The sequence below is a fragment of the Biomphalaria glabrata genome, chromosome 2 (assembly GCF_947242115.1).
Source record: "Biomphalaria glabrata chromosome 2, xgBioGlab47.1, whole genome shotgun sequence".
In the NCBI taxonomy this organism is placed as follows: domain Eukaryota; kingdom Metazoa; phylum Mollusca; class Gastropoda; family Planorbidae; genus Biomphalaria; species Biomphalaria glabrata.
In genome coordinates, this window is record NC_074712.1 from 14,370,858 (window position 1) to 14,384,085 (window position 13,228).

The 13,228-nt window shown below is 32.4% G+C and overlaps 1 protein-coding gene across 1 annotated transcript; it reads right to left on the bottom strand.

The window, feature by feature from the left end:
• Positions 1-609: 609 nt before the first annotated feature.
• On the bottom strand, positions 610-13,228 carry LOC106078564 (vesicle transport through interaction with t-SNAREs homolog 1A-like). The gene is made up of 8 exons (XM_056019280.1): positions 12,951-13,228; positions 10,982-11,040; positions 10,173-10,283; positions 9,856-9,930; positions 8,974-9,058; positions 7,473-7,543; positions 6,723-6,784; positions 610-5,499 (listed from the first exon to the last, which is right to left on the bottom strand). Exons 1-8 carry the CDS (start codon positions 13,039-13,041, stop codon positions 5,403-5,405), a joined length of 651 nt encoding a protein of 216 aa, XP_055875255.1. The 5' UTR covers positions 13,042-13,228; the 3' UTR covers positions 610-5,402.

The following is a 13,228-nucleotide window of genomic DNA, read 5'->3' on the forward strand; positions in this document are numbered from 1 at the left end:
AAGTTATTTAAAAAATTAGATTTTTTTGCTTTCAGAAAAGAAAAAAGTAGCCGTTGCATCAGAACTTTGAATGGTCTAAAATATTGTTTGAATTTCACTATCTTTTCTAGTTTATGAGATCTAAACGGGACAGACGGACGGACAGACAGGCAGGCCACACAAAACTAATAGCGTCTTTTCCCCAAATCAGCTACCTGCACAGTATAATAATTAAATGGTAAGGGGAGAGTACTAGAGATTTTCAATAGTCTGTAAAATATTTTGGATGTAGTAGGTTGTGGGTAATGGTCTTGTTAACTACAAGAGTCGCTCTTATAGCAATACCTGGTCATTTAATGAATATATGTAGGCCTAGATGTCATTCAAAATAAACAGTATAGTGAACTAATTGTGATTTTTTTTTTCTTTAAATAAATACGAATTCAATAAATGTTAATTCCCATTGAACGAATATGTACCTTTATATTTTAGGTAGATCTAACTTTTTAAATACCCAATAAAAAGCCCACAGCCGAAGGTTCTAAGCCCAGCTAATAATCCTGATGGAAACATTTGGGGGGGGGGGGGGGGGGGAAAGAAATAAAAAAGTGAATAAAATAAAGAATCAACTGTCACTGCTTTCTTTTGATTTTAATGTCATGGACATAGACACACACACACACAAAACAACATCATAAGATCTATCCATAGTAATACCATAGTCATCAACCAGATAATATTTATATTACATATGATCCTTTCTCTTTCCCGTCCTCAACATGCATACATCCAATAGAGTATTAATTAAATCATTTAAATTTAACCATTCAATTCAATGGCAGCTTAACTTAAATACACACAGAGAATTATTTAAAATAAATATAATATACAATATCTTTTCAGATCATGGGCTAGACTAAATGACAATAATAAAGCTAAGGTAATTTCTAACACATTATTATACTGCTTGATATTATTAGATTTATGCCCAGGTGGGCTGAGGCTCTCTGTGCCTTTAGTACTCAAAGTGCATAAAAACAATGGATGAGTTAACTTCTTTACAATCTTTTCCAATGGCACCATTTCATACTTTTCAAATATGGCTACATAAATAAAATGGATGAGTTAGCTCCCTTGCTGCAACATACAATGGCACTTGTTCAGTGTTGATAAAAAAAAACGGCTGCATACAAATTGTAAGTAAACCATTTTGAACTTCAGAATTTTTAGGATGCTTCTGAGTCCATTCAACTCTAATAGGTGCCTGATGTACATTGGAAAAGTAAAGGCAGTTGGTCGTTATGCTGGCCACATGACACCCTCATTAACTATCAGCCCTAGAAACAGATGAGCTTTATATCATCGGCCTCCATAGAGCCTAAAGTCTGAAAGGGATACCTATACAACTTACCTACCCAAGTATCACAGAAACTATTTGTCAAATTTTGAGGTTTTGGAAAATTAAGTAAAAGAGATTAAAAAAAAAAACAATGTTTAGACAGAGTTCAAATTTGGTTCAGAGGAAAAATGTTAGCCACTCCCTTTCCAAAAAAAAAGGTCAAATCTCTTCTGTGAATATCATCAAACATAATAAAATCAAAGCCCTTATACTCCAAGGAAAAGGTAATAAACAAGGGGTATGTTTCTCAGTTCTCAAAGAGTTAACACAGCACCTAACATGGTGTCACAAACCAACAAAGAATCACACCAACTAAATCAGGGGTCTTCAACCTTTTTTGGCCTACCGCCCCCTTTTCGAATCTTTTCTTTAAAAAAATCTGCCAGCGCCCCCCTCTAAGAAAAACAGTTATAAAGAAGCGTGAGAAGGCAAATTTGAACAAAATATCATCTATCTATTAATTTGTATGCTGTCAATAACACTTATCTCGCTTGGGAGACGACCGCATGCCAAAGGCGATTGTTGTGAACTCCTTGGCCTATGTCTGACGAGCTTTAAGGAGGACTGAGTTACATAGGTGCCCCCCTACCCCGTGAGCGCTATGAAGATTTATTCAGGCATTCAGGCGCCATTTCGCTCTCACTGGCATAGAGGAAAGTAACTGGCAGCATTCTCTGGCAGCAGATAGCCTCTGAGAGAAACAGTTCGAGAGCTCTTACAAAAACTGCGGGACAAACATTTGATAATCAAAGAAAAGCCAGCATACAACGGCTTTGTCTGCATAAAAATTCGGGAAAATATGTAGGTCGCAGTTGGGTTTGCGTAGTTATGTGGAACAGTGGACTCAGCCGTAATCTTCGGAATTAAAGGCAATAACAGCCAATATTACCATTATGCAAAAATTTTGTCAAATAATTTGCAGTGATTACACACAAAAATTAATTGTAAAGACTTTCTTTCAAATCCTAAGAAAAGTCTCCGTTTAAATTTTGAATATTAGGGCCTACTGTTTTTAGGTTTAATTGTAAATATTTAGTTTTATATTTTAATATAAATATTATTATTGCAGAATTCACTACAAAATAAAATTAAGCTAATGGGAACCTTGTGTCCCCTGCGGTCTGACAATATTAGAAATTTCCAGCTTTAATTTAGCCAAAGCAAGGCGAAGGTCTCCTCTAGTCGCTACATCCAGTCTATTTCTTTGCTTATTCATTAACTTTGTTATGCACTAAATCTAGGTTAACCATATGTTTACTGAAAAGTTAAAACATAATTGCAATTTCGACCACAGTTTTGGAATTTAACTGAAACATTTAAATGCAGCCACATCTCTGTTGTGCCTCCAGGGGCGTAACTAGGAATTTCCGTCGTTTGGGGTCCAGGGGGCTTGACATCTTTGGGGGCCGCTGCATTTTGCGTAATATTTAATTTAATTAATTAAAAAAGCACTAATTTGGCCCCTCCCTTAAATGGGGGCCCGGGGGATTTTCAATTTTCCCTTACCCCCACCATAGCTACGCCACTGTGTGCCTCCTATGTTTACATACTTTTTACTGAAGACATAGTTTTGTAATTTTTTTTTTTTAAGCAACTCAATTTGAACGTCAGTAACAGATGTTTAATAATTGTCATTTATATATTTTTTTTCTAAATTTTAGAAGCGAATCTTAATTTCTTCATAGAGCATTGTATTGCATAGAATTGCATAGATATCGGTGTCCTTGGGAAGTAATTCATTTGTTAACAAATTATGTGAGATTGTAAAACTATTTAAAATAGATTTAATATCTCGATAAAAGAGAAAATGATATTATCAATAAAAGTCAATATCTTTCCTAGCAGTCGGAGGTTGGTTTCATTCATTTGTGTTAGCCAGCTTTAAGTCATCGCCAAACGTTGAATCTTCCCGTTTCTCAAAAAAAAATAATTATTTAAGAGCTTAAAAAAACGAGCCATAACAATTAACAAACCCCTTTCGAAATCCAGCGAACTTCATTTTACAACAAGAGTCTAACACCTTTTTCATCATTTGTTTCATAAACTGTTGAAAGATGCGCTCATTTTCGGCATGGGTTTGTATTTTATTTACAGTTTTATCATTAGATTCCAATAGAAATGAAATTGCGGGCTAAACTTTTCTTGTGTATCATAACTCACAAGGTGAATAGTGAATAGATTTGTTCTTTATTCTAAATAACCTATGAAGTCATTGTAGCGTCCAACCACGGATGGTTTCCTATATGTCCTCATAAGCTACATAACAAGACAATTTTGAAATAATATTTCAATTCTAACAGAAAAAAAGTATTTTTGTGTTACATATGTTTTAAAATAAATTTAGTTTTAATCAATTTTTCAACAATATCATAAGAATTTTTAAAAAACTATGCATTTTTCTAAAAAGCCATTAAAACATATCCTGCTTTGCCGTTTTTTGTTTTTAATATTGTTTTAATTGTAGATTTTTATAATTGTTCATGAATATTCTTAACTTATTTTTGGATATCGCTATATGTTCGTGAAGCCGACTTGAATTCATAACCTCATCTGAAAATGCCATCAAAGTAGAACTTACTATTTTTCTAGTGGCAATTCACTAAATCTCAAGGAAATATTACATGACATACCAGTGAGTTTTTGTAACAACATTTTATCAATGTTTTTTGGTTTTTAAAAAGTTAAATTATTCTATTAAATGTTACCTTTAATGTTTTTTGCAATTAACTTTTACATATCAATATATTAACATATGTAGATAAAATAAACTATAATCTAAAAGGCGTATTACCTACTTTGTTGATCAAATCTTAAACGTTTATACGCGAAGGATTCAAGGACAATAAATACTCTCCGATCATAACAAAAGAGTAAGAATTTAAAAATAGAAAATGGGATTCCCGAACTCAATTTCTAACGCTGTTTCTGTTCTTAAATTAGAAACAAGTTAACTATACTTTGTCTATATTTAGTTTCCCAGCTTCAATGTTGAAGAATTTTTAAATTTGTTTTGTTTCAGCGCCCCCTTACCGCCCCATTTTGTGGCCAGCGCCCCCCTACCGCCCCTTTGGCTCTCAGCGCCCCCCAAAATCTCGAAAACGCCCCCTAGGGGGCGATATCGCCCCCGTTGAAGACCACTGAACTAAATGATATGACTATTCATCACAGCCAAATTGGACTCCTATTATCCTCATAGGGAAATATCTGGATGTACAATACATTTTCAGTTAGCACACAACATTAGATCATGTCAATGGCCTGTAGCACCACACAAACCCAAAAGTAGTCAATTTACTTTTTAAAACAAATTCAATTAGAACTAGCATTACTATGACCATCACATAATTCTGATGGCAGAGTCAATCTTTTTGCTATGAATTTACGAAAAAATGTCATTATTTCCTAGATTAGAAAAACCCCATGAGTTGAACATGTCACATACTGTATCAAGGGAAAGGTTCTCGTGATAGACTTAACTTTTATAAAAATAAAAACACATCACAATGAAAATTAATTTCTCTTACTAAAAAAAACTATTCTATCAAATAAAAAACCTTCATGTCAACTTAACATATAATTTGTTTAAGGACACCTAACAAATAAAAAAAAATATAGAAAGCTGCCAAAAGTTTGTGCAAAAATGGTTAAAATTTGTCCTGATAACAAGTATTTTACAGTAATAGTGCAATATACATTAAAGAACAATAGCTAGTTCAAAAACAAACCCAACTAGTTACACAAACTGACTACAAGTTATTATTATAAAACCATGTTTCTGAATAGCTACTTTTAAAAGAAGAAAATTGAAAAAAAAAAAAGAAAGAAAGAAATAGACAGAGAATGATTATACCAAATGAAACAATTTGGCCACCACAGTATGACTAGACAACCACCAATACCTTCGTACATGGAATCACTGACATGCTGAATTGACAGTGTTAGTTTTTCTTTCATTGGTCCCTTGAAAACCATGATGATTTAGTCTTTGCATGGCTAGACTCCACAGTCTAATCCCCCTGGGCTATCACGAGTGAGCTCTGACCATAAAGTAGATGAAAAGAATGATGGCCACAAGGACTATGAGTCCCACGCCCAGCAGCATCACACGGTTCTGAATGACCCTGTTGAAGTGGAAGCATACATATATTAATGATTACCATTTATTACAACTGACCTACTAGCTAATAGGGCTAAAGGTCAGGAAAAGTCTATAGGTAAGGTGAAGTCAAGTTTCTGGAGCCAGTGATGTTAAAATCAGAGAGCTTTAAACTAAGCATACTATTAATAACTTTTACTTTCCAATACAGGTATTAGGCACAAACTTAACTCTTTCTCTCCTAATTGACAATGCCAACGTTGATTTGACCCCCATTGAACTAAATGGATTTTTGGATTTATAAATTTTAATTTGTGTTGTGTAAAAAGAGCATGCTTTCTCCTACAATTTGATACCAAATTTTCTAATAACTAACAAAAAAAGTTATTGAAGTTTTATCATAACAGGATAGTGAGATACAACAAATGAGCAAAATGAATAATACTACTGAAAAGAGGAAAATAATTATGGAAAGAGTTAAAATTCAGACTGAAACCCTCAGTTTGGCAGTGAAAAACAAATACTTACATTTCTATCGTTGATGACAATATAACCACAAACTAAACCGATGCTTCTACCCTCTTTATTTCAATACTTTTTTAACAAGATCCTATTTATATTTTACAGTAACATTTGGTTAAAATCCGGCAGCTACTACTTCTGGTATAAAAAGAGTCATGTTAAAATCCTAAATAGACTGGATGGCTGCCTGGTTGTGCGGTTTGCGTGCTGGACTGTCATTCAGATTTATCGATGGTCCCGGGTTCAAACCCTGCCCGCTTCCATCCCCTGTCGTCCTGTGGGAGGTTTGGACTAGGAAGTAATTATTTTCAACTCTGAAGGAACATCCGAAACATGTAAAACATTTCAATATTTTACAACAGAGTGAAAAAATTTTATGAACATTTTTTGGAAAAACTTTATACCAAAATTGTTAAAATTTCTAATAACTTCCATTCGCATAATACTGTGATAGTAGTGTACCATAAACAATGCATTGATAGTTACTGGGGTAATTAAAACAAAAAGTACAAGAAAATCCATTGTTAATACTCAAACTCACTTGACTATAATTAAATAAAATAATACAAATTATAAATGTTTTTTTTTATCCAAATAATTTGAGTGACAAAGGTAATTACATTGTAGCTAAGATTGTAGTTCATTTATACCTAGAGTCTCTAACTAACTCACTGATAAGATTTTATTTTACACTATTGAAGATACATAAAAAAAAAAACCCCATACCTTTGCATCATGCCAGAAAGAACTCTGGAGCTTTTTCCTAATGCAGAGTCCATTTCTTGAAGCTGATAAAGAGATTGGAAGGTAATTAAAAGTTGGCTAAGTTAGATTTAATGCATAAAAACCTAACAGTCTAAGGGACAGAAAAAAAAAGAAAAATTGAAATATTTTCATTGTTAAAATAAGGCATTTCCTGGGTTCAGTCTTACTTGCACATTTATTGGCAGTCAGAAAATCTAATGTATTATATGTATGTTGCATATTGAACAACATATTGACACTGCCTGAATAAATCATACTTTAAAATTGTTTATATAGAAGACATGCATAATTTGCTTTTCAAAATATTTAAAGTACAGGTATAAAACTGACTAAGTGTTTGAATATTTAATATAAAAAATTCACTTTGAGAAGACAAAAAAAAAACATTGCACCTATCTTGATCATGATACAGGTGATGTTTGATGAAATGAACCATAGCCGTCTTACCACTGAAGGTAGCCAAAAAACAACATAACACAGTTGATGGTGAGATGGACCTTAGCTGTGTTACCACTAAAGGTGGTAAAATCTGAATTTTAACAGTTCTTCTAGTTTTGTTTCTGTCTATCTGTCATGTATGAGTCACACTTGACTGCACATTGAGTGGAGTAAACAATAACAGCAGAAATGTAACTTTAACTTGATTCTGTAATTCTAGTAAATTTGTCCAACTTTAATGTTTTCAAAAAACTATCGACGCAGTTAACTTACTCTGGCTCTTGATCTTGTGATTGTCTGCCGCTGATGGTGAAGGTCATCCATGATTTGACTTCCGATTTGCTCTATTAAATATCATTGGAAATAAATTCATCCTCAGAACACAAAGTTAAAAAGAAAATTCAACTTAAAAAAAAAAAAAACCTCAGATTATGTTTAGCTGTACATATATGTAAATGTAAGAACTTTTTTTTTTAACCAAATTAAAGGTTCAGTAAAAATTGTAGCTTGTTTGCAATATTCTCAAAAAATTTTAAAAAATTGCATGTAATAAAATATTATTACTTTGACAATGCTTCAAAATTTTAAATATACAAAAATTTCATCTAATCTAGTTATATTATGACAATGCATGCACAATAAGGTAACTATTTTAATTTCAAATAGTTTAAAAAATGTATTACCATATTGCTAGAGAAACAAAAATTACAAAAAGCTTTTAATTTTTGTTTAATTTTGAAGATATTACTTTAAAAAATATGTTACTGTTTCTTAATTTGTCTACAAATGGTTCAGATATGATTGAAAAAAAAAAAAAGCTTTACAACTTTTCTGTCAAACCAACAATGTATTTTAATGAAGTATACAGAGGATCTAAAGGCTACAAAATTGCAAAAATGAATTTTTTCTCTCTGTGGAAAATCAAAATTAATCATTTGAGGACCAATAATGACTTTCAGTACAGTGAATCATCTCCATCAGAACTCTTCAATCAAACTATACCTTTAAAACTTTTAACAGTTTTTGACATAACTGACACAACATTTTCCAAATTGAGAAAATTCTGGCATCTTCATTCCACATCAACATTGCCAGAGTGAAAATAGCAACACTGAAAAGTGATCAACTTTTAGATTGCCAAAATATTGTATATTAAGATGTGAAATGTATTTAGCAATCATAGAGAAAATACTAAAAAACTTCATAGAAAATCACAAGTTAAAACCAGAATGCTGTCGAGTAGCATTTTAAAGTTGTTTAGGTTTGAGTTTTGATAAGTATCTTTGGTTGGGTTTACCAATAACATTTCAAAATTTGAGTGTCACAAATCAAAGGAAATTTTAAGATACAAAAATTAAATTATATTCAACAGATGCATCAGTGACCTCTATCTGAAAGTTAAAATCTTGTAATGTGCAAGCAAATATCAATTGGTGATCATGGTACTTTACAGCTTTTTTTTTTTTTACTTTGGTAGTCTGCTACCTTGTTAACCAATGGCATCTGTTAATTTTTTTTTCACTAAATGTGAGACATTTCTTGATCAAAGAAATCAATGAATATAGTTATATATTTATTCTTTTTAGAGAACTGTTCAACAAAGAAGTTCTGAATTATTGAATTGTAATTAAAAATGTATAAATGATAATGTAAATTTACTGCACAAATAAAATAGTAAAGTTGTTTTTTTATTACCTCCACTTTTGAAAGTTATTAAAATGTTGAAACTTGAACAAAAAAATATGTTCATCAAATATGTTAATTATTGTGTTACCTGTTTCCACAGCTATCCTGTAGCCATGGTCTAGTCGACGACCGGATCTTTCTAGTGTTTCTGTGTTGTCCAGTAGTCGCGTTCTCTAAAAATAGTTACACATATATATGGAGCTTATTAAAGATACTTCACCAGAATGAGATGTCAATGATTTATCACTAACCTCTGGCACAGATATGAGAGAAAATTGAAAACTAAATGTAAAAACAAAAATCCTAAGATATGGAAGACAGAATCAAATGGCAATGTCTTTGATTCCCAAGATTAAGGATGAGTGCAGTGTTTCACATGACCATGTAAACCCAGTTATGACCTGCATATTTTTCTGCATCTTGTGTAGACAAAGCTATTGTCCGCCAATTTGTCTTCTGTGCCTGTCTTCGATAAGCCTTTTTTTGGGGTTTCAAATGAGTGCCTTGCAGCCTTTGTCTGAGCTCTCCAACTGTCCCTTTCAGAGGCAATCTGTAGCCAGCTACTTTCCTCTATGCCAGTGAGGGTCAAATGGTGCCCAAGTTGATCTTTATAGCGCTCACAGGGAGCACCAGTTACGGCATTGGCCAAAGAAGATACATGAAGGACATACATTTTTTTCTTTTTAAGAAATGCAAGCTGTTAATAAATCAGTTATATTCTCATTTTTCTTTAAATTAATGTTATAAAACTAAAAAAAAAAATATTTATGGCATTCCTCATTCTCATATTGGTAAATACATCTATCAGTATTCATTTTACAATATCTGATTTTGACTAGTTTCTGGGGCCATATCTTAATTATAAGGAAGAAATATATAATCCATACGCTCTAAGATTAGATAAGTTAACAAATGTCCATGACAAGATTGTTCTTGTTGGCTGAATTTGAGAGACAAATCAAACAAATACCTGGTCTTCAGAATCATGGGTGTCTTCTCCAAGCAATTCATCTCTGTTAGCATCAATTCCTAGTTTGGCTCTTTTCTAAATTGAATAATTATTCAATTAAATTTTATTAACAACTCTAGTTAGTTCATAAAATCTAAATCATTATTAACTAATATGTACAAATAGAAATTAATAAATTATAAAAATGCAGACCAGGGATTCAAAAGTGAGGGAAAAAAAGGATTGTGTAAAATAAAGAAAAAGTTACTAAAAAATGGCAAAAAGAAATATTTGACTTGTTAAATGAGCTTAAAAATGAGCTTGAAATGTTAACTTACTAAATCTGCTTGAAGTTTAATCAATTCTGCTTTAAAACTTTTCACTCTGGTTTGATATTTTTGTCGTTCTTTTGATTCCAACTCTTTCACTTCTAAATCCATTTGTTCCAGCTGTAAATTAATATTTGTTTGTATGTAGAGGTCAACAAACTAAATGTCATATCATGAAAATGTTCTTTTAACAAGTAAAGTTAAAGTAAACATTTGTCTACTTGTTCAAAAACAATATTATCTATCACAAATAAATCAATTGACATGGCACTATTAAACCTTGAGTAGTTCAGAGTTTGGTAAAGCACTTGTCTTCCAAACCGGGATCTCAGATTTGAATCCTGGTGAAGACTGGGCTTTTTAATTTTGAGATCTTTAGGGTGCCTCTGAGTCCACCCAGCGCTAATGGGTACATGAGAATAGTTAAGGAAAAGTAAAGGTGGTTGGTTATTGTGCTGACCAAAAGATACTCCCGTTAACAGTGGGCCACAGAAACATATGACCTTTACATGATCTGCCAAATAAGGTCTGAAAGAGGAACTAGTTCGAAGTTAAGCTATTGACACTGAGGCTTCTTAAGGATTACCTAATCTGAGGATTCTCTGCAGCTTGAAAGTTGTGTGTGTCAATGTTTTGATGCCTATGTTCAGTTTTTTTTTTTTTTTCACATTTAGTTTCCATTTTTATGTCTTGACATTTCCACTTCATGACACACCCCACCCCTCTCATTCATAGTTATACTTTTCTTTTATGTTGATGACCAAGGTCAGGGTACAGAAACATTTGAAATAGTAAAAAAAAAAATATCAAGAACTTACCAACTCATGTGCTTCATCAAAGAGTTTATCAGCTTGCTTAACATAGCTTTGTTTTTCAGCTAAATAGATAAGAATATTTAAATCAATATTTGTTTACTTTCCAACCTAAAGCTTATCATAAGACCCACCCTTTAGGCTAACATGACTTGTTATAAATATGAGGGACCAAGTTTTTAAGAGAGAAAGTAGTGAATTAAATGCTATGAAAATAAGGGACTGCGCCGACCAATGCTCGAACGCACTAAGCGAACTTAACCTCTAGACCCTCGGAATGTCCATAAAAAACATTCTTCTGGTCCAGAGTCATTTACAGGCGAAATGACTCTAGGCTACGTGTAGTCAGTCATGACAAGACAACCAAATGATAGTGTTTCTTGTGTGATGAGTGGTCAGGTGAGAAAATACACACTGTCAAGCATGTAGATCTTCTCTTAACATGTATTCTTTTCTTTGTTTACAAGATCTAGATCTAACTGCATAGTCCTGGATCTATTTCTTTTATGAGATTGTAAACTTTAATGTATGGTTTTTATACAGAACGTCAAAAAATTAAATTACTAGGTTTGTGTGACGTTACATAGAAATGCGGTTGGTGAAAATCTGACCATTCTGGATGTGCAGAAAAATTATATCAGAAAAACATCAATTACTAAGTTATTATTGAAAATAAAATAAAAAGAATAATTTTCTGTAAATCAAAACACATATAAAAAATTGTCAAAACCATCAGAGTTTCCCTTTAACTGACATCTAGGCCTACAAGAGAGCACCTGGCTACAGGTGGCTTGTGAATGAGACAGATGGAAATCATTTACAAAGGCCTGGGATACACTAGAATGCTAGATATAGAAGTCTAGATCTGACATTTGATGTATATGTATAATCTAGACAGCAGATTCTTGAGTAATAATAATAAGTTAGAGATACAGTATAAGATTAAAATAATTTTATCTATACTAGTCTATACTTAGATATCTATATTTATAACAAAATAAGTAGTAGTACCATGGTTAGTCAATATGATTATCTATATGATAAAGATATAGATTCTAGATTGATATCTATTATCTAGACTCCCTCTCTAAAGTATTTCATTTGTTTCTTTCGCAAGCTCATTAATGGACCTCATTCACCAATCGTAAACAAACAACATTTAGTCATGTGATCTTATTGATAAAACAACGGAAAAAACTGTCACGTGACAACCATCATGAATTAAACATGAGATCGTAAATTATATAGAATATAGAAGAGATAGAGCACCACATGGCTAAATGTTGTTTGTTTACGGTTGGTGAATGAGGTCCATTGTGGGTAGGTAGATCTAGATGGGGATGCGGTGGCTGAGGGGTTAAGCACTTGGCTTCTGAACTAGGGGTTCTAGGTTCGAATATCAGTGAAGATTGGGATTTTGAAGTCCTGCTGAGTCCACCCAACTCTAATGACTCTAATTAGTCTAATCATAATGGGTAACTGACTTTAGTTTTTTGAAAGTAAAGGTGGTTGGTCGTCTTTGTTTGCCACATGACACCTGCTATTTAACCGTTGGCCAAAGAAACAAATGATCTAAATGTCATCTGCCAGGTCTGAAATGGGAACTTTAGACTTAGACTTAACCTTTTTTTTTCTTAACTTACTTAGTTACTAGTTAAGATCTAGACTAGACTCACTAGAGACAGTCTAGACTCACTAGAGTCTATTCTTCAACTTCTTTATTATTATAAACTTTATACTTTATTTTAACTTTATACTAACTAGAGTGTAGCCCTATATAATATATAGGAGGATAGATCTAGAATATATAAAAATATATAGAATATGTTACGTAGATCTAGACTCTTATTATTTATTATACTATTATAAATTATACTCTAGTCTTATAGAATCTAGATCTAGATGTAATTATAATATAGATCTAGAAACCAATAAATAATACTAGTAATAGAATAGAAGAGTAAGTAAAAGTTACCTCCATGAGAAATGGCTATTTTGCCAATATTATGTGTTATATCCGCAGTAACAGATGAATACTGTTGTTCGTAACTCTGAATTAAACTCATTTTTCAACATGAAATTAGATCGGCTATTTCTATATCTAGAAACTAAATCTAGTTTAAAAGGAATAAAGGCGGGGGGGGGGGAAGACTCTATAGAATTAATAGACTAGTTACTAGGTGTATAGAATCTAGATCTAATTAATCTTAATCTAATTCATCATTATATGTCCGTCGTAATGTAAATATACTA

Coding starts and splice junctions, on each gene's coding strand:
- LOC106078564 (XM_056019280.1), bottom strand. CDS start 13,041: ATGAGTTTAATTCAGAGTTACGAACAACAGTATTCATCTGTTACTGCG. Junction 11,041..12,950: donor AATAGCCATTTCTCATGGAG/GTAACTTTTACT, acceptor TTATCTATTTAG/CTGAAAAACAAAGCTATGTT. Junction 9,059..9,855: donor CCCATGATTCTGAAGACCAG/GTATTTGTTTGA, acceptor AACTATTTTTAG/AGAACGCGACTACTGGACAA.